This window comes from Parastagonospora nodorum (assembly GCF_000146915.1).
Source record: "Parastagonospora nodorum SN15 chromosome Unknown scaffold_8, whole genome shotgun sequence".
Lineage (NCBI taxonomy): Eukaryota > Fungi > Ascomycota > Dothideomycetes > Pleosporales > Phaeosphaeriaceae > Parastagonospora > Parastagonospora nodorum.
In genome coordinates this window covers 389559-415774 of record NW_001884556.1, presented here as the reverse complement: position 1 = coordinate 415774, position 26216 = coordinate 389559, and the positions used below count along the sequence as shown (strand labels likewise).

The 26216-nt window shown below is 51.7% G+C and overlaps 15 protein-coding genes across 15 annotated transcripts; 11 read left to right on the top strand and 4 right to left on the bottom strand.

Moving 5' to 3' along the window:
* Positions 1-76: 76 nt before the first annotated feature.
* On the bottom strand, positions 77-859 carry SNOG_05652 (hypothetical protein; the record flags this gene model as incomplete). The annotated part of the gene is made up of 2 exons (XM_001795998.1): positions 77-591; positions 640-859. The coding sequence occupies 2 exons, from the start codon at positions 857-859 to the stop codon at positions 77-79; spliced, it is 735 nt and encodes a 244-aa protein (XP_001796050.1).
* Positions 860-1999: 1140 nt separating this feature from the next.
* On the top strand, positions 2000-3533 carry SNOG_05651 (hypothetical protein; the record flags this gene model as incomplete). The annotated part of the gene is given in 4 exon segments (XM_001795997.1): positions 2000-2278; positions 2331-2483; positions 2503-3072; positions 3120-3533. The coding sequence occupies 4 exon segments, from the start codon at positions 2000-2002 to the stop codon at positions 3531-3533; spliced, it is 1416 nt and encodes a 471-aa protein (XP_001796049.1).
* A 2448-nt stretch (positions 3534-5981) lies between these two features.
* SNOG_05650 (hypothetical protein) lies at positions 5982-7121 on the bottom strand (the record flags this gene model as incomplete). Its single annotated transcript, XM_001795996.1, has 3 exons — positions 5982-6523; positions 6574-6922; positions 6969-7121. 3 exons carry the CDS (start codon positions 7119-7121, stop codon positions 5982-5984), a joined length of 1044 nt encoding a protein of 347 aa, XP_001796048.1.
* Positions 7122-8463: 1342 nt separating this feature from the next.
* Positions 8464-10228, top strand: SNOG_05649 (hypothetical protein; the record flags this gene model as incomplete). The annotated part of the gene is made up of 3 exons (XM_001795995.1): positions 8464-8986; positions 9034-9995; positions 10100-10228. The coding sequence occupies 3 exons, from the start codon at positions 8464-8466 to the stop codon at positions 10226-10228; spliced, it is 1614 nt and encodes a 537-aa protein (XP_001796047.1).
* A 545-nt stretch (positions 10229-10773) lies between these two features.
* On the top strand, positions 10774-11928 carry SNOG_05648 (hypothetical protein; the record flags this gene model as incomplete). Its single annotated transcript, XM_001795994.1, has 2 exons — positions 10774-11081; positions 11121-11928. The coding sequence occupies 2 exons, from the start codon at positions 10774-10776 to the stop codon at positions 11926-11928; spliced, it is 1116 nt and encodes a 371-aa protein (XP_001796046.1).
* A 1332-nt stretch (positions 11929-13260) lies between these two features.
* Positions 13261-13552, bottom strand: SNOG_05647 (hypothetical protein; the record flags this gene model as incomplete). Its single annotated transcript, XM_001795993.1, has 2 exons — positions 13261-13493; positions 13525-13552. 2 exons carry the CDS (start codon positions 13550-13552, stop codon positions 13261-13263), a joined length of 261 nt encoding a protein of 86 aa, XP_001796045.1.
* Positions 13553-13976: 424 nt separating this feature from the next.
* On the top strand, positions 13977-15871 carry SNOG_05646 (hypothetical protein; the record flags this gene model as incomplete). Its single annotated transcript, XM_001795992.1, has 3 exons — positions 13977-14231; positions 14263-14958; positions 15011-15871. 3 exons carry the CDS (start codon positions 13977-13979, stop codon positions 15869-15871), a joined length of 1812 nt encoding a protein of 603 aa, XP_001796044.1.
* A 494-nt stretch (positions 15872-16365) lies between these two features.
* Positions 16366-16746, top strand: SNOG_05645 (hypothetical protein; the record flags this gene model as incomplete). The annotated part of the gene is made up of 2 exons (XM_001795991.1): positions 16366-16531; positions 16640-16746. 2 exons carry the CDS (start codon positions 16366-16368, stop codon positions 16744-16746), a joined length of 273 nt encoding a protein of 90 aa, XP_001796043.1.
* Positions 16747-17534: 788 nt separating this feature from the next.
* On the top strand, positions 17535-17665 carry SNOG_05644 (hypothetical protein; the record flags this gene model as incomplete). Its single annotated transcript, XM_001795990.1, has 2 exons — positions 17535-17586; positions 17625-17665. The coding sequence occupies 2 exons, from the start codon at positions 17535-17537 to the stop codon at positions 17663-17665; spliced, it is 93 nt and encodes a 30-aa protein (XP_001796042.1).
* Positions 17666-18244: 579 nt separating this feature from the next.
* SNOG_05643 (hypothetical protein) lies at positions 18245-18658 on the top strand (the record flags this gene model as incomplete). The annotated part of the gene is made up of 2 exons (XM_001795989.1): positions 18245-18257; positions 18465-18658. 2 exons carry the CDS (start codon positions 18245-18247, stop codon positions 18656-18658), a joined length of 207 nt encoding a protein of 68 aa, XP_001796041.1.
* A 1323-nt stretch (positions 18659-19981) lies between these two features.
* Positions 19982-20074, top strand: SNOG_05642 (hypothetical protein; the record flags this gene model as incomplete). The annotated part of the gene is made up of 1 exon (XM_001795988.1): positions 19982-20074. One exon carries the CDS (start codon positions 19982-19984, stop codon positions 20072-20074), a length of 93 nt encoding a protein of 30 aa, XP_001796040.1.
* Positions 20075-20432: 358 nt separating this feature from the next.
* Positions 20433-20948, top strand: SNOG_05641 (hypothetical protein; the record flags this gene model as incomplete). The annotated part of the gene is made up of 3 exons (XM_001795987.1): positions 20433-20609; positions 20694-20721; positions 20827-20948. The coding sequence occupies 3 exons, from the start codon at positions 20433-20435 to the stop codon at positions 20946-20948; spliced, it is 327 nt and encodes a 108-aa protein (XP_001796039.1).
* Positions 20949-21400: 452 nt separating this feature from the next.
* On the top strand, positions 21401-22881 carry SNOG_05640 (hypothetical protein; the record flags this gene model as incomplete). Its single annotated transcript, XM_001795986.1, has 3 exons — positions 21401-21606; positions 21693-21967; positions 22016-22881. The coding sequence occupies 3 exons, from the start codon at positions 21401-21403 to the stop codon at positions 22879-22881; spliced, it is 1347 nt and encodes a 448-aa protein (XP_001796038.1).
* A 617-nt stretch (positions 22882-23498) lies between these two features.
* On the top strand, positions 23499-24946 carry SNOG_05639 (hypothetical protein; the record flags this gene model as incomplete). The annotated part of the gene is made up of 6 exons (XM_001795985.1): positions 23499-23511; positions 23583-23650; positions 23699-23841; positions 23893-24014; positions 24148-24279; positions 24348-24946. The coding sequence occupies 6 exons, from the start codon at positions 23499-23501 to the stop codon at positions 24944-24946; spliced, it is 1077 nt and encodes a 358-aa protein (XP_001796037.1).
* A 122-nt stretch (positions 24947-25068) lies between these two features.
* Positions 25069-25917, bottom strand: SNOG_05637 (hypothetical protein). The gene is made up of 2 exons (XM_001795984.1): positions 25596-25917; positions 25069-25539 (listed from the first exon to the last, which is right to left on the bottom strand). The coding sequence occupies exons 1-2, from the start codon at positions 25835-25837 to the stop codon at positions 25146-25148; spliced, it is 636 nt and encodes a 211-aa protein (XP_001796036.1). The 5' UTR covers positions 25838-25917; the 3' UTR covers positions 25069-25145.
* Positions 25918-26216: the final 299 nt, after the last annotated feature.

Sequence of the window (26216 nt, the reverse complement as noted above, 5' to 3'; positions counted from 1 at the left end):
GCGTGTAATCGAAGCATTATTCACTTTTCAGCAGAATTGACTGTTTGAAATATGATTTTGGTCTCTTATTATAAACTCAAAGCACCGAGTCTTCTGGCAGCAACCCGTTCCTCCACCTAAACGCTGCATGCTTATTCGCCCACTCCAACAATGCATCATAGTCCACACACTCATGCTCACTACCCTCTCCCGGCCCCAAATCTGTCTTTCCTTCCAAAGTCACATCTGCGTTGCACGTAATACCCTGCCTGATGTAGTTGAAGCAGTGTGCTGTATGATGTGCCACCTCTTCCGTCAATTCATGGCCTCCGTAACCGCGCTGGTAGTACTCGGCTAAATAGGATAGGCAGTGCAGCTGGTGGAACACGGACATCATGAAACCAGGACCATCGTTGTGGCGGTCGACTGCGATGGTGTGCGGTTCGGGTAGGTCGTAGGGCCCATCGAGGTCTGGGATGACGACGTATCCACGCGAGTCGGAAGAGAGTGGGATCCAGTTGTGGAGGGTATGGAGGGTTGTGGTTTCGTTCAAGAACATGTCTTCCCGGGTGTATTTGGGGTCGTTGTGGAAAGTGTAGATCTTGCGTGGGACTTGGTATTGTCAGTAAAGTACATGGGCTGTGGAAGCCGTTGACATACAGTCGGGCACAGGCGACCTGCGAATAGTCCTGGATGGAGGTGCGCGGAAGAAGAGGAGGAAGAATATGGTGGCTACCATTGCAACCTCGAGGGTTATCCGGATGTACGACCAGGACCGTGCCCATGGGCTTCTCTTCCGGGTTGTGATGCTCGGAGTATGATGACCATCTTCCGGCTGGTCGAGGAAGGCTTCAGCCTCTTCGTTCTGTTCGTGCTTCATTGTGGTCACGATGCAAAGGGCAAGACCGTGATTGAATCGAGCAAACCTCGAAGATCGTTTAAAACAAAGTGGACATGGCGAAGGATATATCTTGGACGAGATTAGGCGGTGGTGCGACAAAGATCCACGGAGCATATCCACAAATGGTTGGCGCGATCATATAGATTAGATTGTGCGACGCATGGGAAAATGCAAGTCATGGCCATGTGAACCAATACATGATTGTGCAAGCAATCGGCAGTCCTTCCCTCCCGAGGTATCAGCTTGATGATAGATGATGTGGATGGCCGGATACATGTCAGCCGGTAGATGGTCCTTAGCGCAGCGCACAGGCCCCGGAGGTTTAGGTGAGCAGCACGAAGTACGGCTACGCTGGGCGCGGTTATCTTCGTGGTGTCCGGATCGGAACGCTGGCCTGACAGCGAGGCTGGACTAAGGGTGCAGGCCCGTGAAGGCACCAAATTACGGATCGATATGTCGTGTTATATAGCATGGTCGTCCTACACGTGCGTGGTAAACTCGTGGGCTGGAACAAGTGAAGCATGGACGGCTGCAAGAGTCTGAAACCTCCTGAGCGATGCATCGTGGGCTGGATTAGTAGCTATCTATGAAAGGAGAGAATGCTCTTCGTCATCTGCAGTGTCCTTGTACCATCCTCAGGACCTCCCGTCTTCTATTTCCAGCCCAGGCGCAGCCTTGCAAAAGTCTGTTTGGCCCGCCCGCTTGCAGACCCCCACCAACTTGTGAACGCGCCCCGCTAGACGGTCTGCCCTGCCCAACTTCACGCATCTCTCCTGAGCCCGTCTTCCACCCCAACGCACGTCCAAGACACGGCTTCTCGTACACATCGCCTCTTTCCCAATCAAGCTCTGCTGCCTCTTGATTGTGAAGATTGGCCACTGCGCTCTCCCGGATCTGGCAATCCAATAAACGCCGTCCTCTATTAGGAGTCTTGCCGTGATTGGCGTACCATCGTTGACCCATCTTCGGCGGCAAATTCGAAACAGCAGGCAGTGCTGCCTTGCGATCTCACCTTTACCTACTGCAGGGCAGCTTTGCCTTTGTTCTGTACCGCTTCGATTGCCGTTTCGTCACCCTACATACCACGCTTGATAGCGCCCGGCGCACACTCCCGCAACCATGGGCGACCTCATGAAGCCGAAGACGATGAAGAGGAAGAACCTCAAGGGTCTTGCTCTTAGCGCACCCCCGCCGAAGCCTGCACCCTCGGCCGGCGATGCGCAGGTTCCCGGTGGCATAGCCAGCGACGACAAGCAGGACACGCTGGAGATTGGTGTGGAGTTTCAGCTGGACCTGAAGGCGGAGGACCTGATAGTGCTGCGGGAACTGGGCTCAGGCAATGGAGGAACAGTCAGCAAAGTCCAACATACGGCAACCAAGGTTGTCATGGCGAGGAAGGTGCGTGGCATATCGGATCAGGCCAGACCTGGACAGGAGCTGACACATCTAGGTCATACACGTCGAGGCAAAGAACGAGGTGCGAAAGCGGATAGTCCGGGAGCTGCGCATCATGCACGACTGCAACTCGGAGTACATTGTCGACTTTTACGGCGCTTTCCAAAACAGCAGCGGGGATGTCATTATGTGCATGGAGTACATGGATGTGGGGTATGTCACACCAGGTCTATGGCGCAGAGACGCAGCAACTGACCAGCAACACCAGATCTCTCGACTGGGTATCCCGGACTTTTGGCCCTGTCCGCGTCGATGTCCTCGGGAAAATTGCCGAAGCCGTACTTGGTGGCCTGGCCTACCTATACAGCGCGCATCGCATCATGCATCGAGATTTAAAACCGTCCAACATCCTGGTAAACTCAAAGGGTTCGATCAAGCTATGTGACTTCGGAGTGTCAAGTGAACTGGAAGGTTCCATCGCCGAAACTTTTGTTGGAACGGGTACATACATGGCGCCAGAGCGGATACAAGGGTCGCCGTACACGGTGAAGTCGGATGTCTGGAGTGTGGGACTTTCGCTCATGGAGCTAGCTATCGGCAAATTCCCCTTTTCCGGCAGCGGCGACGACGACGAAGCTGGTGGACCTCAGGGTATCCTCGATCTTTTGCAGCAGATTGTTTTGGAGCCATCACCAAAGCTGCCCAAGAGCGATGCATTCCCTTCAATCCTGGAAGACATGATCGCCAAGTGTTTGATGAAAGACCCTGCGGAGCGACCTACGCCCAGGGAGCTTTATGTAAGTCACCTCAATCTCTGGAATATCGCTCGTGCTGACTGAACCAGGACCACGATGCCTTTTTACAAGCCGCCAAACGCACACCCGTCGACCTCGAAGCATGGGCCGTCAGCATGATGGAGCACAACAAGCGCAAATCATACCTCGCCCCCGCACCCTCAGCAGCCAGCATCAAAGAACAGCTCAAAGAGAAGCCGTCAATTGAAAGGAGAGGTTCCGCCGACGTCAGATCACACACACCCAACGGCTCCATCTCCGCACCCGCACCCCCACGCCCCCAATATCCCGCCCGAACCTCCAGCAGCACAAGCATAGGCGGCCAAAACGTCATGAATCTGCCCATCCGACCGGCGCCGGCGCCATCAGACGGGCCCAACTCGAGGCCTGGATCGTCGCGAGGGGCGCCGGTTGCTGGACTGCCTCCCGCACCGAGGCGGTGGAACAATGAAGTGCCGCAGTAAGACATGTGCGATTCAGTGCTTTCCAGTTATGTAGGTAGATATTGGGGCTTTTTTTTGTGGGCATGTTTGGCAAGAAGGAGGGATTCAAGTACGAGCTGTACTGTACATGTTGAACTTTGTGTGTGTGTGTGTGTGTTCGCGATAGCGCGAGATAGCTGGTGTAGCCAATATACATTCAGCATCGTCCCTTTTTCCCATTACAAATTTTACTTACCGGTTGACATGGATATAGTTTTGTGGTTGCCAGGTCGTGCTGAATCATCCCAAAGCTACTCGGGATATGGCAGCTTGGATATACCCCAGCATATGCGGCGCGCGAATGGACGGTTCATGCGGCAATATCCTACGCCTGGATGATATTTCTAGGTAGGTTTTCAGGGGATGTACGGCTCGTGGAGAGAGATTTTAAATGCGGGTATGCGGCTACATTACTTTTCACGGCGAAGATGAGTCGGGGGGAGTAGTATGTCAGCATCAGTGGGATGTGTGCTATAGTTCTGAACAGGTGGTATGATGAGACTTGGATGTTGTTGGTGGTTTTGAAAGAATGTCAGAGGGAGTGGATAGAGAGCGATGGGTTTTCCACACAGGCCGTGGATGTTGGGATGGGTGTGCGTCATGAGACTGGGGAGTGGAACTTAATCTTGTGATTGCTAGTCCGGTTCCATTGGTGGTGTTGCACCTTGTGTTGAGTTGATCCGAATTCCAAACGCTCGGTTGCGATTGCCGGCATAACTGTAGACATGATTACGGAGCTCTGTACACTGGATTCGCGGAAGCCCAGCTCAGCGGCAAAAATGCGATGTGCTCACCTGTGGGAAGGTCGAGAAAGCGGGAAACGTCGCAGCGCGAAACATCAGAACGTGACAGATCCATGTGTAAGGCGCTCGAAGTCGTGCCGACCATGTCTTCATTGGCCGCTGTAGACATGGGAGGAGGCCATCGGGAGGATAGAGCAGAGGGAGCGAGGCGGCAACTTGCAAATGAAAAGAGCAAGGGTTCTAGATGGCCCATCACGCGATTCAATACACGTGACATTGTTGTGGTAGGTGAAAAATGGATACGCCAACTTGCGTGTTTGAGGCGATGTCCGCCCGGCTCGAGTTATGACGGGGTGAACTAACGAACTACTTCAGAATCGAAGCCTTCCACACCTCACACATGACGCATCTGCGCAGTATCAGCAATGAATTGTTTCAGATATTACTCTACGATATCATGAATGTACACATCTGGCATCTTGCTCAGACACTGATCGTCACTGATGAAGCATATAGATCTTAACTGTTATCACAGCATCCAGTCTCGCACTCCACTTATCCATTCAGATCTCAATCTTCCACTTTCCCGCCGGATCAAGTCATACAATGGCCAATGCGTCTCTATAGTCTTGATTGTAAGCTTGTTGGTTTCAATGACGCATTTGCGACCTGCCATGGAGCTCACTCTTGCGCCGAGATTTATAACCGGCCCAAACAACTAAAGCTTATCTCCATGCTGGATATATATCGAGCGTCCACTGCTTCTTCAACAACAGGAGAAAGTTTGAATGAAAATGCGCCCTGCCTTGTTCTTCAGAGTATTACAAGGCTAGGACAATTCAAACGTTCACCTTGAGGTAACACCTGATATCTGGGGTCTAATCTGTGCTCAAGCTGACGACTTCGCCCTCTAGTTCATCTACCACTAGGTATCAAAGCCAGTCCAATCTGAAGCCGAACGAGGATTCGCGCAGACGCGCCTGCCCGAACTGCGCATTAAGTTCCCTTGCTCCGGCAAGGGCCGATCAAAAACTATCAAGATGTATAAACAGGCTACAGAGACCACAGCACAAGAAAGGCAAAAATGAAGAATATCACTACTAGACGGGGGATTCGTCTGTATATCCTATAACTGGAACGGGCCCCATACTAATGCTTGCCCTCCCCAGGAATCAAACACACGTCATCTACTACGGGAATTGAATGAACCCGCCTTTTAATAGCTTAATTATCAGAAACGCTCAAACTACTGAGCCTTAGTAATGATAGAACTAGGATCTTAGTTGCTATGAATACCTAAACAACGATTGCGAGTTTAATAATTGTGCTTTTGATGGTGGCGATAGAAAGTATATAGGGCTTTAAGCGAACGTGGTGAATGTAAGTGACGCTCAGAGAAGAGCAAAAATTGCGGAGATGGTGAAAACAGAGACATGAGCGGAGAATGCGCTCTCACCTTCGCCTCAGCGGCTGCTTCTGCAATTCTCTCTGGGGGTTTGGAGCGCGCTCTGCTCACACTCCAAGTACTGTCAAACAATAGGCAACATGCTATATACGAGCCTAGATAGGGTCAATACTTGGTCAGCATGTTATGAGGTACCGAAGAGGTACGGAAGTTGTATACCCTAAATTAAGATACACCTGAAAATTGCTGAGCTACATGTTCAAATCTATCAAGAACGTATATTCAGTTCATCGGCATCCCATACATCCCGTCCTCTTGCCTTATATTGCATGGAGCGGTAACACCTTTCTGTGAGCCACCTGATATGATGTGCTCCTCGCTTTCATTTCCTTGAGTGCGCAGGACGCTGACGTGGTACGGATCTTTTACCGTGCGAAAACCCAGCCGTGGGGTTTTCGTAAAACTTCCACCGGAAAGCTCGTATGTCGAAGAGTTTGTAGAGACGCGGGTCCAGAACCGATGTGTAAATAAGGGACGAACCATGGTAGCCTGCCCAATGACGATCGCGACGAAGTCTTCCCGACAGGACCAGATTGCGGCTGTTTGTCCTTGCTGGAGTGACAAGACGAAGTAAACCCGCAAGACTGCTGCGATCATGACGAATATTCCAGCACTGAACATGAATATGATTCCAATCTTGCGGGCCCAGGTGATTCTCAGAGGCAATATAATAGGTATCGGGATGATGATAATACACATGTCGGTGACGAGGTTGAGCACGAGAACAGTGATAAGGAAGACGGGGCTTTGCGGCATGCAGAGTCCTACGAAGTATTTTCAGCGGAAGCAGCAAGGCGAGATGAGGTATACGCACTTCCCGGATCTGGGAGGATTTGCCAAAGCTTATGAAAGGGTCGACATGCTGTTGCAAAGAGAATCCAAATAGCCACGCCCGTGGCCCCCACAAACGCCATCGTCGGAATGATGACAATCCTGATGTGACTGACGCTAACGATGCGCCGAGAGAGGAACAAAAAGTTGAACTTGAGTGTCCAGATTAGCCCAATGTAGGTGTACCATCCCACCATAAACCATTTGGTCCCTTTCTGACGCATGGCGGCTTCCTCTGGGGAGAAGGATAATCGCTGCTCGAGCGTCAGGTGAGACGTGTCACCAGTTCCGCCGACAATATGTGCCGCAACTGTCATTGCAGTGTAACAGGCCTAAAGAGTGTTAGTTTGCCCGCTGTAGCTATCCAGAACAGCTTACCCAGGCGAAGAAAATAAGGTAGTCGTCACCGCAGTATCCCGCGAATCCAACCATTTTCGTGCGACAGAAAATTCTCATCATAATAACGATGCTTCCTACGGCGAAGAGTGTCCATGTTTCGATGAGCGCTGCTTCAAACGCACTGACAGCCATGATTGAAGAGAGTTGTGGTCTGCGTTTCAACGAAGGAAGTAAATTGTCATGGATAAAACTTTGAATATTGTTAACCTGAATTATCCAGGAGACTACATGTAATTAGACTCTTGAAAGCCATGTTCCATGACCGCGCCGCGTAGGCATTCGCATTGACTTCGAACGATGGTTTTGCAATGATCCTACTTCAATAGAGCTAGCTGCAGTTGCAACTACCAGGATCCCGTCGAATGAACGTATCGTAAAAACTTTGTTAAATCGCAGCCGTCTCTATCCCGTCATTTTTGAGATTGTTCGTACCAAGGGGCAGACCTGCGCGGAGATGACTACGAATGAGGAACGAGAAGAAGGACCACGCCACATGCTTGCAGAAAAGTACGGGGCTGTACGCACGGCAGACCGATCGAGATTGCGGATAGTCAGCCGCCGATTTCGACTCTCATCTTCTATCGGATGGTTGTCCTATTCTTTGGATACCTGACTAGTCACGATAGTAAGAGTGGAAAAGTAACTCACTATCGTGGCGATCATGCAATCCAGCTTCCAGTCATCGGACGATGCCACGGATCATGTTACAACCCTGACTTTACAAATGCACATAAATTTGTCAACCACGGGCTCGGGATTAACAACCAAAGGGATACCAGAATGAAGTATCTCGAAGCCGTTGTGCCGCGCATGGGCTCGGAACAGTTCTACATCAGGCTCTAGCGCGATGTCCGTAAAGTGCATCCACCAGCCAAGATATGGTTTACCATATCATCGGGTGTCGTGCAGATGTAATGGTGGTACAGTAACTGTGAAGCGGGGTAGCCGTGTGGTTGTTGGCATTCGAGGCATCAAATATACCTGAGCCAATACAATTGCAAAGTAACAATTTATCGCAACAACTGTACCTATGGTACAGTACTCGACAGCCTAATCAATAACCTTTGATCGCGAGCATTCTGCGCTTTTGTCCTTCACATGTGTCAAACAAGCGTCCCGAACACCTGGGTACATGGCGGGATGCAGACGAGCCACGCCGCAGAAATCCTGCAAGAATCTGGCCAATCACAAGCCGATGGCACATTGTTCGATGTGCAAACGCCTCCCCACTTTAGTATGCAGTAGGCTAATAAACGGCGGTCGACCTACTTCGATCCTTAGCCTGCGTTGTCTGTGGAGCACAGCGCGTCGAAGACAACTAAAAGTCAAACGACAGTTCTGTCACTCACCCACTTGGGTTTGTCCTCTCTTGTCCACCAGTCTTCAGTAGAATCGTCACTCCCACCAGCCAGATTATCCAATCCTTCTGAATTTTCCTTACTCCCCACTTGAAACACTACATCACTTTACCATCATGGGTTCGATAGACGAGTTGAAGGCCCATTACCCAAACGATAACTCGAACGGCACACACACCGAAGATCTCGATGCTCTTATCGTAGGTGCTGGTTTCGGAGGCGTCTACCAGCTGAAGGTCCTCCGAGATGCAGGATACAGGGTGAAGCTCGTCGAACATGGTTCAGACTACGGAGGTGTTTGGTATTGGAACAGGTACCCCGGAGCGCGTGTCGACAGCGAAATACCGCACTATGAATTCTCTGATCCAGCCTTATGGGAGGATTGGACTTGGAAGCAGCGCTTTCCTGGCAGTGAAGAACTGCGTGCTTATTTTGCGTATGTGGCCAAGAAGTGGGATTTGAGAAAAGATACGCAGTTCAACACCTTCGTCTCATCAGCGACTTGGAATGACGGACAAGGCCGATGGACGGTGAATACCGAGGCTGGTGAGATTTACAAGGCGAAGTACCTGTTACTGAACACTGGCTTCGCAGCGAAGAGGTACATCCCGGATTGGAAAGGCGTAGATTCATTCGAAGGTATGTCGCCTCAGCCCGGGTTCGGATACAACGCTAACTTCATGTAGGAACGTTTCTCCACCCTTCATACTGGCCGCATGAAGAGCTCGAGCTTGCTGGTAAAAGGATCGCGATCATCGGGACAGGCTCTACTGGCATCCAATTGGCGCAAGAACTCAGCAAAGTAGCCAGCCACCTGACAGTCTTTCAACGCACCCCAAACATGTCCTTGCCCATGGGACAGGCCGAATTCAACGCACCCAAGCAAGCTATCCCCAAGCCCAAATACCCCGATCTATATGCCAAGCGTACCGACAGCTTCTCTGGCTTCAACTTCAACTTCCTGCCCCGTGCCACCTTCGATGATACTCCCGAGCAACGCCAGTCGACATACGAAGAACTCTGGAGCAAAGGCGACTTCCATTTCTGGCTCGCGACTTACCACGACATGCTTTTTCGCAAGGATGCGAATCACGAAGCATACAAATTCTGGCGCGACAAGACGCGAGCGAAGATCAACCATCCCAAGATCGCTGATATCCTTGCGCCAATGGAACAGCCGCATGCCTTTGGCTGCAAGCGCATTTCGCTGGAGAACAAGTACTTCGAGATCTACAACCAGCCCAATGTTACGCTCGTTGATATTAGCAATAAAGGTACGCCCATCCAGGAGATCACTGAGAAGGGCATCAAGACCGCGGGCCTGGAGTACGAGTTCGACTTCATCGTCAGTGCGACAGGGTACGACGCGATCACCGGCGGACTCACGCAGATCGACATCAAGGGCACATCTGGCGAGAGTTTGAGCGACCACTGGAAAGACGGAGCGAAGACCTATCTTGGTCTTGCCGTCTCGAACTTTCCGAACATGTTTTTTACTTATGGGCCGCAAGCCCCGACAGCTCTGTGCAACGGCCCGACATGTGCGGAGCTACAGGGCAATTGGATCTTGCAGGCGATGAAGCACTTGGATGACAAAGGACTCAAGAAGATCGAGGTGGAGAAGGACAGCGAAGACGAGTACAAGAAGGTGATCTGGAAGCTTGCGAATGCTTCGCTACTTCCGAGCACAAATTCGGTGAGTCCAAGTGGTGTAGACGGGACGATTTGGACTACGTTACTGACATTCTGAAGTGGTACATGGGTACAAATATCCCGAACAAACCCAGGGAGCCGCTGATTTGGTTGGGTGGCGTACCGGAGTATTATAAGATGATCAACAATTCGGCGGCTGATGGCTACAATGGGTTCAAGTTGTCGTAATTGTTGGTACATGTCTCGAGTAGGAGAGCAAGTCGAGGAAGGAAGAGACAGATTATCGGGCTAGGAGCTCATGTCGGCAACAGAGTACTTTGTCGCCGACAGTAAATTGCACAATTTTGGAAGAAGTACGTGTTACTGAGCAACCGCTTAGTCCTACTCAGATTGCGCCAATATTATATATGGTTACTTTAATTCAAGAAAGAGAATGTGCAATCCTTCTTGCACGCCGTAGTTATGTCTGTTAACCGTACGGGTGACCTTCGTGCTTCATTCTGCGACCCCAGACGTATATATATCCAGATATTTAAACGATACAAGGCCGCAAGACCCACTGGCTCGCCACGGAAGCATGCGTCCACCATAGCTTCGTAGGAGGGATCGCACTTGTGTATGTACAGAACATCTTCTTTACACAATGTGCATGTATCTGAACTGATAGTGACTGTCTGCGTGTTTCAATCATGCTAGCCGCTCATTCTATTCAGATAGATGATCAATCCCATCCTACGATATTTCTTCTTTATCCAAGAAATACCTCAATCAATATGACCACAACTCAGAACACTCAAACTACCATGGATACAACTCAGGACGTACAGATCTCTGCACAATCTATGGTCACAAAAGGTGAACGTCGCGAGCAATATCTCAAAGTTAGAGCCAACCGCACCCGCCTCATCTCGGATCATTCGCATCTTTTGGTGGATATAGGCGCCTTCGAAACAGCCATTGGCAACAAGTTCCTCTTCACCGGTGAGGTCCTAGAGCAAGCCGCAGCAGACCTCGCCGAGGCTAAAGCCCTGGACCCCGATGCAGATTCCATCTACATCCCGTATGTCTTAGGCGACGGTGAGTAGGCGTCAAACCATCATGGGCCGGGCATTGTGCTTAGCCTCACGCGCTCGTATGAGCTGGTCACTAGAATGGGCGATGCCTCTCTGTACAAAATGGCGCCCGCCTACATTGGGAAAGACTTCTTGGTCAAGAACGTCCTCAAGCCCGATGATATCGACACGCACCCGCTGCGCAACGCTATCGCAGGATGGGCACATTTCGCCCCCCATTTATTGGAGATGGCTGCGATGCAGCAGCGTTTAGAGGTGAGCCGGGCCATGGAGGAAATTAAGAAGCTCATAGTTGCGTCGCCAGTTCGGATTGATAATGTTGTCTGCTTGGCGCTTGGTAAACTTTACTGGGATACGTCACTGAAGGAGAACGCTTGCGGACAATTTCTCCTGGCTTGGGCTATTGCAGGTGCTGTTGCAGAGCACAAGGAATCCACGGCAGCTATCCCGATAGTGGTATTCGGCCCAGACTACGATATAGCGGCTTGTCATCTGCTTGCATACCTGCCCCATCTAATCCACATCTCCTCCAGCCCCTATAAGTATCTCAGCATGATGCCAAATACTCTGGTGATCTGCATTGGTATCCCGGTATTCACACCGGCTTATGAGATCATGGCCGACTGCTTGTTCCCATCGGGACCAGCAGCATTAATGTGTATCGAGCTTCCGGAACAGCCCTGGCACGTGCAAGGCTTAATCTCTCTGTGTGATCCTCTTGTGCCCCGGGTGGCGAAGATTCTCGAGCAATATGAGGTGGGTTGGCTAGGCGATTTCGTCCCAAAGGTCCAAGACAGTGGGTTGAAGGAGCTGCAATGGCTGCGAAACGTAGTTTGGTACAGCCGCAAACGGTAAAGATCTTGTTAGTCTACCCGCCACAGGTCGCTTTCCTAAAATTGTCGCCTGTTACTTAGTTTAGTGACGACGACAGATTGTTTTATGTGTTGACATAACCCGCAAATCGTAAGCATCTTCCGCAAAATCTTTTACCACTGCTTGTCTATTGTTTTCGTGAGTCGCCTGCATAGTTATGACACACTTCACTACAGATGTTTTGCACGATCATGCATGATTAGTTCGTTGACAATTTGCTGCACGATCGTGGGCTGCTGACCTAGTCATGTCAGCAACGTCTTGCTCGAGGTACATCACCTGGTGCGCAGCTTGTGCTTACGTGCAGCAACTCGTGCGGAGCGGACTTGATAATACACGTATTCAAATCCGTAGTCCGTTGGGTCGGCTCCAGACGACCACTGGTGTAAGCTGGTAGAGCTAGCCCCGGCAAAGAAATGTCGCTTATCGAGCAATGAGATCCACGAGCGGTGTGACGGAGGATTCATGAGTTGTGGCTGCAACCTGTCCCCGGGTAATAACCTAAGCGAAGTGATAGATGCTGTTATGAGGTGGGGTTGATTTAGCCCGAAACTTGGGTCGCCGAAGAACAGCAAGGGGCCTCCCATATCGTAGGTCGCTGTGCGCATACGGCTCATCGCAAGGCATTCTCGAAAGGCACATCTAAGACAGGATCCAATCTATTGACAGCAATGCAACATAGCGCCTCAACAGATGCAAAAGGTGGAATTGCTTTTCCTGTTAAAAGGGCCGAGTCTTCCCCATTGGGAGCGTTTCGATAGAAAATGGTGTTTAGGTGAGGTCGCAAACATATTCAGTGTTAGCGGTTGAGTTCATTGAATCTCGACCTTTGGAGGATTGGTGTCAATCTGTATGGTAACCTGAACGATCATGAGGAAAAGTCGTCCAAACCAAAACAACGCGGGCTGCTGAGCGGATCTAATGCTTACCGGGCCATCATTGACAAGCGCAACGTCCATCTAAATGGGGCGTATGAAGTCAGCCAAGATGTCGCATATGCAATTCATGTTTGGCAGTGCGCACCATTGCTGCAAAGACACCGTCTTTAACTTTGCTGGGTTCGTACAGCTCACCAACTTTGTTGTAAAATGTCTGGTAAAGGCTCCTTGCTTTGTCGCCGCTGGCAGATTGATGAAAGTCTGGTTTGTTGCCTTTCTTTACCGATGCCAACAGTGTGAATTGTGAGACTGGCCTTGATCAGCAGTGTCGCAGACACGGTGCATGGCATTTGCTTGGAAGGTGCCGACACCAGCAATGGAGTACACACCGCAAAGTACTTCACCACCTATGTCCTGGACGCTACATTTCCACTGCTCACGGGTTACAAAAGGTTTCAAGCATAGAGAGCCCAAGACGAACGCGGCCCGGGGGATCCTTGGAATCGTCGTCCCACAGCTTCGTTTTGAGGATCTTGCTGGCCATGGAATCGATGTCCTTCTCGGTATCGTCTTTGGAGACAGCTGCTAGAACAAGCAGGCCTTTGCTAATGGACGAGACCAGCTGCCCGTCCACTGTTACCGAGGCCGACTTGACCCTTTGTATTATAGCTGTGCCCGATTAGGTCTAGACGTGAACGACTGGGTTGGCAGATGAGCTCACTCCTCATGCTGGTGGGGTAGCTGCAGCAGTGTCCAATCACGTGGGAATTGCGAGAGGAATATATCGCAAAATTGCAGGATGGACAAATAAGAGTAAAGGAAATGCACGATCGATAGTAATGGAAAATTAATGGCCGTCCACTCTGCTGACACAAGGCTGGTTTCACTGGGAACGCGTCGAAGAAAGGCTGAAGCGCGTCCCGGGACTAGAGGATCTCCGCCTTGGCGCTCTAGCCGAAGTGGCTCACAGCTACCATGGTCGTCTGAACCTCTCGCGTCCACCGAACCGCAGCAAACAACCCTCCCCCCGCCCATCTCACCGACGTACACGATCGCGTGCCTGCCAGCCTTCAGGCCACATCACCGCCCCCGCGCGTCTCGAGGACCCCGCTCTACCGAATTGTTAGCCCTCGCGACGAGGCTACACCAGCCATGGCCGCCCGCAAGCTCCAACAGGAGATCGATAAATGCTTCAAGAAGGTCGCCGAGGGTGTGGCGACCTTCGAGAGCATATACGAGAAGATTATGCAGACGGGGAACCCTTCACAGAAAGAAAAGCTGGAAGACCAGCTGAAGAAGGAGATCAAGAAGCTGCAACGGTCGCGAGACCAGATCAAGACATGGGCCGCCATGAGCGAGATCAAGGACAAGAAGCCGCTATTGGACCACAGGAAGCTCATTGAGACAGTACGCTGAACCGCTGTGCGCTCACTACTAGCCTACTGACCACGTGCAGCAAATGGAGCGCTTCAAGGCCGTCGAGAAGGAGATGAAGACAAAGGCATACTCTAAAGAGGGGCTGCAATTGGCGTCCAAGATCGACCCGAAAGACAAGGAGAGAATGGAGGTGGTCGAGTTCCTGCAGCACATGAATGAAGAGCTGGAGCGGCAGATAGAGACACTCGAGGCTGAGGCGGAAACCATGCAAGTTGTGGGGAAAAAGAGCAAGAAGGCGGACGCATCCAAGGCCGAGCGAATAGCGGAAATGGAAGAAACAGTGGAGCGACATAGATGGCACCAAACCAAATTGGAGTTGCTACAACGAGCGCTGGAGAATAGCAGTATCGACACCGAGCAGGTCAAAGAGATCGAGGAGAGCATCAAGTACTACGTCGAGGAAAACCAAAGTCCAGACTTCATGGACGATGACACAATATACGACGAACTCAATCTGCAAGAAGAGGAGGTCATTTTTGGCATGGGTGGAGAGATGGATCGCGTGTCATCGCAAGACACTCAGTCGATACAAGACGAAACGCCCGAGCTCGAAGGCAAGCCGTCAGCGCCCGAAACCCAAGGTCGCAGAACCGACGCAGTCAGGCGCGCGAAGACCGTCGACGCAGCTCAAGTCTCCATTACCGGCGTTGGCGACATTGCATACGCCATTACCTGGTACATCGAGCTCAGCAAACACGTCGATGAAACCTGCCCCACTACCGACACGGACACCTGGAGAACCATTGAAGTATGCCTCGGCGGCCGCGGCGGCAGCCGCAAGTGACAAGAATGGAGTGGGCATTGCTCCTCTGCCACCACCACCGGGAGGATCCGCAGCACCGTCAGGCCTAGCTCCAGCCGGCGCACGGGCAAGCGCATCCACATCGCCAGCGACCACACATCCGAAGTTGGCACAAACGTCAAGTGAACAAGTACAGCCAGCACAGGCCAGATCTCCCGCTGCAACACCAAGCCATCCTGTCACTGCAGCTGTCGAAAAGGAAGCGTTATCACGTGCGGCATCAGCTGAAGATGCTGTTAAGGCAAGCAGGAGGACGCCGGCCCCCGAGCGCTTAGAGGAGGAGGGTTCACAAGCTGCCACACCACCGTTGACGAACGGTGATTCACATGCAGAGGACGAGGAAGAGGAGTCGGTGTACCACCTGCCCTCCAGCTTGCAAGATCTACTCGATTCTTTTGAGGCAACGAAGAACGAAATCAACGCTTCCGTTTCGAAGCCGCCTGACGAGCGCATGCTAGCCTCTTCCATGGCCACCGCACCCGACTCGGCGGATACAGAAGCCCCACGCCACTATCAGCCACAAAATCCCTACCCGTTCACGCCCGCGCACTACCCGCAGGAGCCACTGCCCATATTCGATGACCCACGACTGTACCAACGGATAGAAACGGACGCGCTGTTCTATGCCTTCTACTACCAACAAGGCTCCTTTCAGCAATATCTTGCGGCCAAAGCGCTGAAGTCTCAGAGCTGGAGATTCCACAAGCAGTACCAAACATGGTTCCAACGGCATGAAGAGCCAAAGGCAATCACCGAGGATTATGAGCAGGGGACCTACAGGTTCTTCGACTACGAGAGCACATGGTAAGCACCCAGACCCCATTCAGCACCGTCCACTCGGTCGACCCCTCGTTCAGGTCGTGCCACCATATGCTTTGATCTGCACGTCATTCGATCCTTCGCTAACCCTTGTCAGGATGAACCGCAGGAAAGCTGACTTCCGATTCGCGTACAAATTCCTGGAGGATGAGTTATGAGCTACCCAACGGCTCTCGACCTGAGGCCGTGTCTTGGTCGCAATAGTTACATTCTGTATTGAGTATTAGGTAGTCCTCTAATGGTCCCCTTTTGTGGGCAGATCTCCGTCGGGTCCGAGGCGCTCTACAGCACGATTATCGCTTCTCGCACATGCCATGCTACACTGCGGATGACGCTAATTCAGATGCGCATGTGTAGAGTAATATACGGTGAGACAGTCAGGTTCACATATGAGGCTCGTCATGATGGAGGCCCTACTCCGCTCTTTCGGTTGGTTCGTTATAGAAATTGCAACAAAAAGAGCGCCGGGCGTATTCTGACATAATGTGGCTCAAGCAGCGCTTTTCGCATCATTGGCCGGGCCGCGGGCTAGCCCAACATGGCCCCCATCTCTACAGGCAGCCAAGGCTGAGGCGCACTGAGCCGCTTGCGAATGGCCGCCTTAGCGAGATTCCTTTCCGCAACGTTCAAGCTTCATTTACGCCCGACAGTAACTTGGTCGGGGATAACCTCGAACCCCAGCGGTTACAGGTTCAATCAAAGACAAGGTCCGGACTCGCACTCGTTGTGATCATCGCGCAGGCTAATTGTCCGGCAGGCAGACAGAGCTACAGCGTGCACATGCGCAAGCAGGCGTTTGATGACGATAACACAGTGTCAAAAAATGGAACAGATGCATCCCGTGTGCAGCCCATATGCACATAGCACAACCTATGAAAAACATCTTCACAAGCAGGCGTGCTGCGTTCACCGCTGTGTTTGGCGATCCACGCATACTCAATCTGCCCCGATGCCGCTTAATCGAGATGGCATTTACCATATCAGCGGGTACGAGCGCGCAGGTATCCTTTTGGGGTTGGCGTACGTTTTGTGGATCCGACACGCTTGACCTGCAGGTGATCTGTAGCATGCCTGCCATGGCCCTGGTAGTCAGCTGGCAGCTACCTAGTCTGGTTGGTCCACGGTAAGTCGAAGCGATCACTATACCTTCTACGACGCGTTGTACTGCAGCTTTCTGCCTTGGGGAGCGCCCGAGACCAAGGAAAGTACATCATAGCGTGCATACGACTAAACGAACGTGCGGTGCATAAGACGGACAAAGGTTCGAAGTATGGTCTTCCAGATCTATCCACGTCGCGCTGCGGATCCTTCCCGGACCGGTTTCTCATTGTCACCGCTCTGTCCGCCATCTTATCCTGGTCAGGTTGGACGGTGGCCTTTACCGTGCCACAAAAGATCCTGACTCCCACGTTCATACAAGACCGGATGTCAGCCCTATACCGATGACTGTGTGGATACCAACTACTCGGGAACATACATAGCCTCGCTCTATCGATCTACTCAGCTTGGAGTATTCTAAACTCAACTCCAACCGTGGCACGGTTACACGATCACTCCAATCCTACGATTAGAATCTCATCCGTCGGGCCTTTCGAAAGCTGCGTCAGACAACCGTATCCGCCCGTCTTTGACTATGATGCTGGCACCTCAAGATGGGTCTGGCCCATTCGGGCGTAGTGACACCTCCTCCACGGAAAGATATCTGTAAGTTCAGTTGACTTGTTTAGAACTTGGGGTGGCAGTGACGCCGGAGCATACGATGAAGAACCAGGTCTTCATATAAGGAGCGAGGCAATGCCTTGATCAACTATCATACCAATAAGGCGTCCGTCACTTACTATTTTAGTTCCCTTCAAGAACTTGAACCAGTTCAAACACCTACATATACTGCGAGGAAACCTGCAAGGAACAGCAAGTTACGCAACGTCCCGTCTTTAGTGTCCGCATATCGCCCGCTCTCTGGCTCAGGCACTACCCGGCACAAGAAGTCATTACGCCCAAAGCAAGAACCGGTTTCGCCCGTCATGTCTGGTTACGGGGTAAGTTGGTGTTACGACTCGAGTTGTATTTCAAATCACTTACAATGGTCAGTACTCGTCAGGTGGCGGTCAGGGCAACTACAATTACGCCACTTCTACGTATCAAACAACAGTCCCGCAGTACACTCAAACACAAGTCAACCAGTACTACGCACAATATCAATGCTATCCTCCACAACCATACCAGATTATCCCGGACTACTACGCACAGCCAGTTCACAGTGCCACTGCTGGCTACCATGCACCAGTTGCTACAGGAGACTATGAGGGTGCGCAATGGCACGGGCAATCTGATAACCACGACGTAAATATGGGTAGTCCCCATGGCCCAACAAGGTAAGACCGCTCAACGCAATCTTTACTACTGTAACTAACAAATGACAGAAGCAACAGCCGCACAAAGTAAGCTTCACTCATATCCCTTCACCCAGTATTGACCGCACAACTAACATTCTTCAAGAACATGGACATGCGAAATATCCGGCTGCACCTCCTCCGCAAACTTCACCCGTCTCGCCGACCTCCAACGCCACCAATCCACAGTCCACGGCATGGGCACCCCCGAATTCCCCTGCACAGTCGCCCACTGCAACCGCGTGGGCGACAAAGGCTTCACCCGCCGCGACCACCTCGTCGAACACCTGCGCAACTTCCACCACATGGACATTCCCAAGCGCCGCCCCGGGGAGCGTAGCGCCTTCCCCTTTGGCTGGCCCGAGGGCTTCCAGAACCAGTGAGTATGCGCCGGCCGAGAAAGAGGAGGGCTGATTTTGCGTCTGGCAGAAGAGGGGGCGTGCGCAAATCTAGTCGGAGGGGAGGCAGAGGTGCGAGCGGTGGGAGTAGGAACACGGGCACGAGCATGAGACAGATCGATACATCATCGGCGCTGCAGCCGTCTGCCGTTGTGTTGGATCATCTGGGCATGCACTTCTCGCAGCCTGAGGAGCAGCCGTTTGCGCTCGGAGACTTTGCAGACACCCCTCGGAGAGATACGCAGGGCGAGGGGTCGGGCGTAAGTACCGAAGCGCCTGCTGATGACGATCCCTGGACATTTGTATGACCCGCCGGACATTTGATTTGCCAATCTTGTTTTTTTTTATTTCCATTCGTTTTGCGCGCATTCATTTCCCTTTCTGTCGTTTTAGACTCTTTCGCTTTCAAAGCTGCACATATTTTGGGGATTGGTTTGGGCTTAGCATAGCGGCAGGTACATTAGCAAACTTTTTGGTCTTTCATTTAGTCTTCCGTTTTTTCTTGCTCTGTCGCGGGCAATCGCGGGAAATGCGCATGCATCTGTGAACTAGTTTCTTGGGGATAGGCATGGCGAAGTGGCTGTGAGCCTGTGAGAGCGTACGATAGTGGGTCTCTAGACTATACGACATTCACATGTCGATGCGATATCCCGCTCAATAGTCCATCATTGTATCGATGCTTGAGTCATTCGACATCTGCAAGAGTGTTCGACGGGATAGAAAGTAACATGACCGGTGAACGATGTGGAGAGAGTGGAGCCATAACCGCTGAGGGTGTTGGTGTGTTCGTATAGGATCCTCCACTAGGATAGTGCAGCTCTACAGTTTATGCGGGAAGCACTCCGCACAGCTGGTATTGGACGCATGCACGTAGTCGCATCAAACAACGACTTCGTTGTGTGCTGTGCCGCATACTTGCATTACTTGCGATGGGCATCTCGGCTTGCTAGGCTGCAGGATTCCAGCAATATGGGAGCTGGAATAATTATTGATTGTCGAGCCGTGGCCGCGGGGCAATGGGATAAATTTAGAAGCGGATGCAAAACCGTTGTGATGCTTGGTAATGGTACCTAATTACGCCGCAGCATATGCAAGATGCTTGGTTTTATGTCCTGTTGAGGAGATGCGAAGCGAGTTTCTTCTAGACTTTATCATCCGTCTGGCACAGAGACATATCGGTGTTGGGTTAAGGGAGTGGCCTTGGAAGCGGCACAGGTCCCCAGTCAGTTGGCTCGGCCCGAACCTGAGGTTATGGAGACTTGGTCGAGACTTGGTCGCGTAATTACCAGAAGTGGCATGACGCACACCATGAACTGGCCCATGAAGGTCGCTTCGGAAGACCTTACGCATGAGGGTAGACTGGTGATGGTGTTGGTGCGGCCGACCCTGGGGCCTCAATAACGGTGCCTAGCATGAATGAGGAATGCAGCTCGTTGCCATACATAGAGACGATCTCCCGTCTGCGGCCATATAGGTACTTGACTGTGCCTCACACCTGTAGTTGAGTGCCGAGATCTCTTGTTGCCACGCGGAGGCACAGTTTTGTGCATCACGATCTCTTGATGGGCCCAGCAGCCAGCAGCTTGGGTGGGGCCACCCGCTTGAGCCTCCGTCAACTTACGAACTCAACTCCAAACATAGAATGGACTTTTCCATGAGACAGACTAAGTTTGCAGGTTAGGGCAAGGCATTCTTCGCAAGAGGACGGAATGTTCTTCCGGTCCCACCGCGACTAGCGCAGTGTTGAGTATCCGAGACCATGTCATCACGGACTGCAATGCGTATGACGACAGTTGTTTTGCTCGCATACTCGGACATCTGCGATTACAGGACCCGGCGGCCGTTTGATGCGGTTGCGAAAGCCGACGGAGGCGAGGCTGCAATTGCGGCGAGTCCGCCTTGCTGCGGCGCGGGTGTTGCACGTGGAAGCCGGCCTGTAGGTGTGTATATTTGGAGCTGGGACCATGCGAGAACCGAGTAGAGGGTCTTAGAAGTGGCATGAGATATGGTGACTGTGAAGGGAGGAGATGCGGACGCAGAACTCAGAAGTAAGTCCGGACCTGCTTGTGCAGGAGGAATGAAGGAACGGCGATGTGGCCAATCAGGGCTGGTGCCTCTTAGCTTACACGATACGGTCTTATCGATAGCTAAAGTGTGTGTGGGCGCTGAGAAAGAGCGCGCACTAGCTGTCGCAATACATCTCACGACGCCGAAGTTCAAGCACAGAATCTACATGGTCTGGCATCAGCTTGAGAGCGATATGAAGCTCATCTAACTTTGACCATGGCTAATCTAACGCGCAGTGGCTTGGTCACATGCTCGCACAAAGGGTCAGTCGATTGCTGGCGATGACGTGTTAGCGCAAAAAAGCGTTTTGATCTCCAGACATTTCCCAGACGCGATCCGTGGTTGCTTCACTCGTCTCAGTCTAACATTTCATCTTGCTTCCTATCACCTATTATTTCTCTGCTCAGGCTCTGACTCATGTCTTTCAAACCTCACATACACACTACATCGAATTTTACAGACTCCTTACCGTGGCAATAAAGCGCGCTTATTACTTCCGGTCCCCCGCATTTTCAGCATCTCCGAATACTGCAGCCTAACTGAGAATAACAAGCAAAGTCCTACCACAGGAACATCTTGGAGCACAACCCAAGAAACAACCCTGAAAAAACACCAAAGTCCGCCTCTACAGGCTAGCGATCTAGGCATAGATTCTTCATCATGCGCGACCTTCGCAGAAGAGCTCTGGAGAGCAACAAGACAGTCTCGCGAAAGACAGCTTCACGCATAGCTTCAGGCGCAACCTCAAAGGCCGGCTCAGCGGCACCATCACCCGCACAATCACGAGCCACCAGCCGCACGCGTGGTAAACCGACATCCGACGAAGAGGACGAGGAAGAGTACTTCAGCGACAGCACAGCGTGGAGGTAGGTCTCGATCGCTTTGCTCCTTGACGCACTGCGCGACCAGTGTCGTGTCTCTCACAACAGTACGCTGACTGCCATACGTGTAGTACCAACTCCATCGATGGTGTACTGAACAACGAGGAATTAGAGATGTCCGAAGAGGCTTGGAGAGCCGAGCTCTACACGCGCATCGAACAGATTAGCAATACCAAGCGCAGCAGCACCGATGGCCGCATACAAAGCTTGAGTGTGTACGCGCACATCCTCATGAGTCGATATGCTCGGCGCGATGTAGAGAGCCACTTAGCCGAACTCATCCCCTCCCTGATTAAGAGCATCAGGCAGGACAATAGTGAGCGCGAGGCTCTTGTAGCTTTGACAGGTAAATCGACCCGTGTGCTAATCTTAAGAGTTCACTAATATTCTGTAGCTCTCTGCGTTACTATCGTCACTCTCGAGTCGGATGATATCTACGACGATGTCGCCAACCAGCTGAAGCGTTCTATCCAGTCCTCCGAGTCCATCGAGATCAAAACCAGTGCAATCCACGCTCTTGGCACTGCTGCCTTCTTCGGTGGTGCAGGTGAAGATGAGAAACTCGACATCATGGCGCTCTTACTCGAAATCATCGAGTCTGATGGCGGATCTGTGGAAGCACAAGATGATGGCGGCGTCGTCACAGCAGCTCTCCAGCAATGGGGTCTACTTGCGACCGAGATTGAGGACTTGCAAGAAGAGACTGAGGCTGCTATGGAGGCATTTGTCGACCAGCTAGACAGCGCTGATCCAAAGGTGCAGATCGCTGCCGGAGAGAACATTGCATTCTTGTACGAGAAGTCCTACACGCCCCAGGAAGAGGACGAGGCGGGATCGGAAAAGGATGATTCTGAGGATCCTTCCGAGGATCCAGAATACAACCCGAGTGCAATAAAGATGGTCAAGCGCTACAATGTCTACAGAAGACCAGATCAGCTAAGGCGAACACTGGAAGAGCTTGCTAAGACCTCAAGTCGCCGCGTGTCAAAGAGGGACAAGAGATCGCTTCACTCGTCGTTTGCGGAGATCAGAAACACCGTCGAGAAGCCAACGCGCGGACCAGGCTATTCTACCGCAATCGACCAGGAAACAGGTCGTGTGTATGGAAACCGCGGAAAGATGAAGCTCGACTCCGAGGACGTGACAATTGACCGGTGGTGGAAGCTGCTGAGACTGAATGTGCTGCGGAGAGTACTGCAAGGAGGCTTGTCGGAGCACTACAGTCAGAACGCGATGGTGAACCACGTGCTGCGGGACTAGATTGGCTATACTGAATCGTAGACGCAAGACATATACGAAGGGTGGTAGACGAAAGTTGTTGATGGAGTCACTAGATCGTCCACACGCGGATCGAGAACAAAGGGCGGAAACAGAAAGTAGGACTTGCTTGTTGCTCTAAGTTAGTTCTCACAGTCGACTAGACAATGCATGATGGTTGATCTTCGCATCAATTCTTCAAACCCATGAGCGCACGGATACCGACATTGTGCCCCGCATGCCCCTCACCGTCATGGTCGACACCGCCATCTGCACGATCGCTACGCTCGCATGCTGCGCTCTTTTAGCCTTACGTTGCGAGTACTCCTACAGAGCCCCCGTCTTCTGCCAATCGGGTCAAAGCAAACGCCTTTTGTAACGTCGCTTCTCAACGCGATGATTGAGCGGTCGCGGCCTCTGCAAGGCGGGCTTGGCGCGGGAAGCTGTAGCTTCGTGGAAACTTCTGGCAGCTTACGGTGCCTGACTGAGGCTATTTCTTTCAGCCTCACCCCGCAATTGAACCCTAGTTAAAGCTAGCAATCCCACTGTTGCCTTCTTCTGTAGCTCGTGACAGTCCTTATAAACCCTACTGCCCTCACACAAGCTTCAATTGAGCGACCATGGCCGATACCAGTACGTTGTTCGAGCTCTCGAAGCTCATACCAGACCAAGAAGACTGAATAAAGTTTACTGATAGTCTCCAGAGCGTAGCCGCTGCTTCTTCGACATCGCAATCGGCGGTGTCAAAGCTGGCCGCGTCGCCTTCGAACTCGTATGTCCTCGCCCTCACCGCGCCGACCCTTCTCTAACACTGTAGTAGTATAACGACATCGTCCCCAAAACCGCCGAGAACTTCCGCGCATTATGTACCGGAGAGAAGGGTGTCGGCAATGCAGGCAAGCCGCTACACTACAAGGGATCGGGCTTCCATCGCGTGATCAAGGGCTTCATGATCCAAGGAGGGTAGGATAGCAACTACTTTGCGGCTTGGACACGGATTGCTGACAGTAACAGTGACTTCACCATGGGTAACGGCACGGGTGGTGAGAGCATTTATGGAGAGAAATTCGAGGACGAGAACTTTGAGAAAGTACACGAGAAGCCGTTTCTGCTGAGCATGGCGAATGCTGGTCCCGGTACGTAATTCGACATGAGACACAGGATAAGTGCACCGCATTATCTGAGTGGTATCATGGTAGTGCCACAGAGTGGCAGAATCATTACTGACGAGATCAGAAACCAATGGCTCGCAATTCTTCGTAACTACAGTTCCGACACCACATTTGGACAAGAAGCACGTTGTGTTTGGCGAAGTTATCAACGGCAAGAGCATCGTACGGACGATCGAGAACCTCAAGGTACAGAGCGGCGATAAGCCATACCAGGATGCAACCATAATAGGTATGATCAATCGTGTTCGGAGGCCTGTAGCAAGCGCTAACTTTTGGCAGACTGCGGTGAACTTACAGGCGAGGACTATGAGAAGGCCACAGAAAAAACGCCCGACGCGACTGGTGACCCATACGAAGATTTTCCGGAAGACCAAAAGCCCAGCGGCGATGATGAGTGGAAAGGCGACGAGATCCTCAAGATCGCAACCGAGCTCAAAGATATGGGCAATGCGGCCTTCAAGCAGCAAAACCTCGATCTCGGCATCAAGAAGTACCAAAAAGCATTGCGATACCTACACGAGTACCCTGCACCGCTCGAGACTGACCCCGCAGACCTCTTCCCCAAGCTCCAGACTCTTAAGATCTCCGTATACCTCAATTGCGCCCTTCTCCAGAACAAGACCAATCAGTTCGCCGATGCACTGGACAGCGCGTCGAAGGCGTTGGAGATTGAGGGCATCAGCGATAAGGACAAGGCGAAGGCGTACTTCAGGTCAGGACAGGCGAAGGTTGGCAAGAAGAGCGACGAGGGTGCGGTTGAAGATCTGAAAGAGGCACTCAAGTATGCACCAGGCGATGCGGCGATTGTGAAGGAGTTGGACGGTGCGAAGAAGAGGGTTGCAGTGCGGAAGGAGAAGGAGAAAAAGGCGTATAAGAACGCTTTCAACTTTGACTGAGTCAGATTGGTCTCCCGGTGCGATTTTCTGAGATCTGGGGCTTATGACTTTAGTCGCTATTCTCGTGATGTATGCAAAGACTCCGAGAGAGATTTAGTGGCTGAATATCAATAACATAATGATAACGAGTGTCCAATACGATTCTATCAATAATCCACGATATTGCGCTCTGTTCTCCTGCTCAACTCTTGAACAAAGATCAGTCTTGAAGAGAGTTTCTTTTGCCTTCTCCCTCCGAACTTCCAGCTACCTGAACGAGGTTCGCGTCCATACCGCTGATGTCTCGTGCTCTAGGATGACCCGGCGGGTCCTTACACGACTTGATAATACAATACGGATTAACAACATAGTACGAGACACGCCCCGTTTTCTCCAGCTCTTGGAGAGTCTTTTTCACAGCCTCACCTATTTCCGAGGACAATTCTTCAAGTTCAGCGGCGGAAATACTGGAAGGACCATCTCCTTGCAGCGACAACGAGTTGATGAACTCGGTGAAGTTGAGACCAGGAAAAGCTTCCTTCTTGATCTCGGGGACTGCGGTGAGCAGCGCTGTAGATGGTTGGATTCCTCCTGCGAGGATGTTATTAGGAACGCTGGTTTGAGTAAGCTGGTTATAGTAAATAGCGGCAGGCTTTTGCGCATAACCTACCCGTTGTGGCGTTTGATGGGGCTGGTCTGGACAGAGTCTGAATCCAGTTTTTCTGAGGCTGAGACTGAGCCTGCTGTCTCCGGGCTTACTCCGTTAGGCAGACGTTTGACACGGCCTTCGAGGCCTTGGTGTGTTACGATGTCTCTAGGCTGTTCACGTGGGAAGGATCGTGTCTCCCCGAGGTCTATAGGTGTAGCAACAGCAATGCCGATACTGAATGCAGCTACAGTAGCAAGGCGCATGTTGAGGTGGTATGGGCGAAGGGTAGTGGAGTTAATTTGTGAAGTAGCAAGTAGCAATGTAATGTGTTCGTTGTGTACAAGACGATAATCACGGTTATATTTATGTAGTTCTTATGCATCTCACTCGCTGCCGTGTGTTTCTAGTCCATACATCTGAACAAAGAACGTATGGAGTCTTGTGGCATCGTTTGCGTGCAATCGTGCTTTCAAAGCCACCCATATCCCCCACAAACTGCTCTGAAGGCGAGAATGGCGCATTCCAGACCAGATCTGAGTCGCTTCCTATTACTTGAGATGGGACAGTAAGAAGTCTAGTGCCTGTTGTTGGCGTGGGAAGCTTGATGTAGTTCGCTTGTCAGATTTTAGCACGTATTGGCTG

Bases quoted from the DNA above. Each gene is read 5' to 3' on its own strand.
- SNOG_05637 (XM_001795984.1), bottom strand. From the start codon at position 25,837: ATGCGCCTTGCTACTGTAGCTGCATTCAGTATCGGCATTGCTGTTGCT. The intron at 25,540-25,595 runs GTAGGTTATGCG...TACTCAAACCAG, and splicing joins CCCATCAAACGCCACAACGG to CGTTCCTAATAACATCCTCG.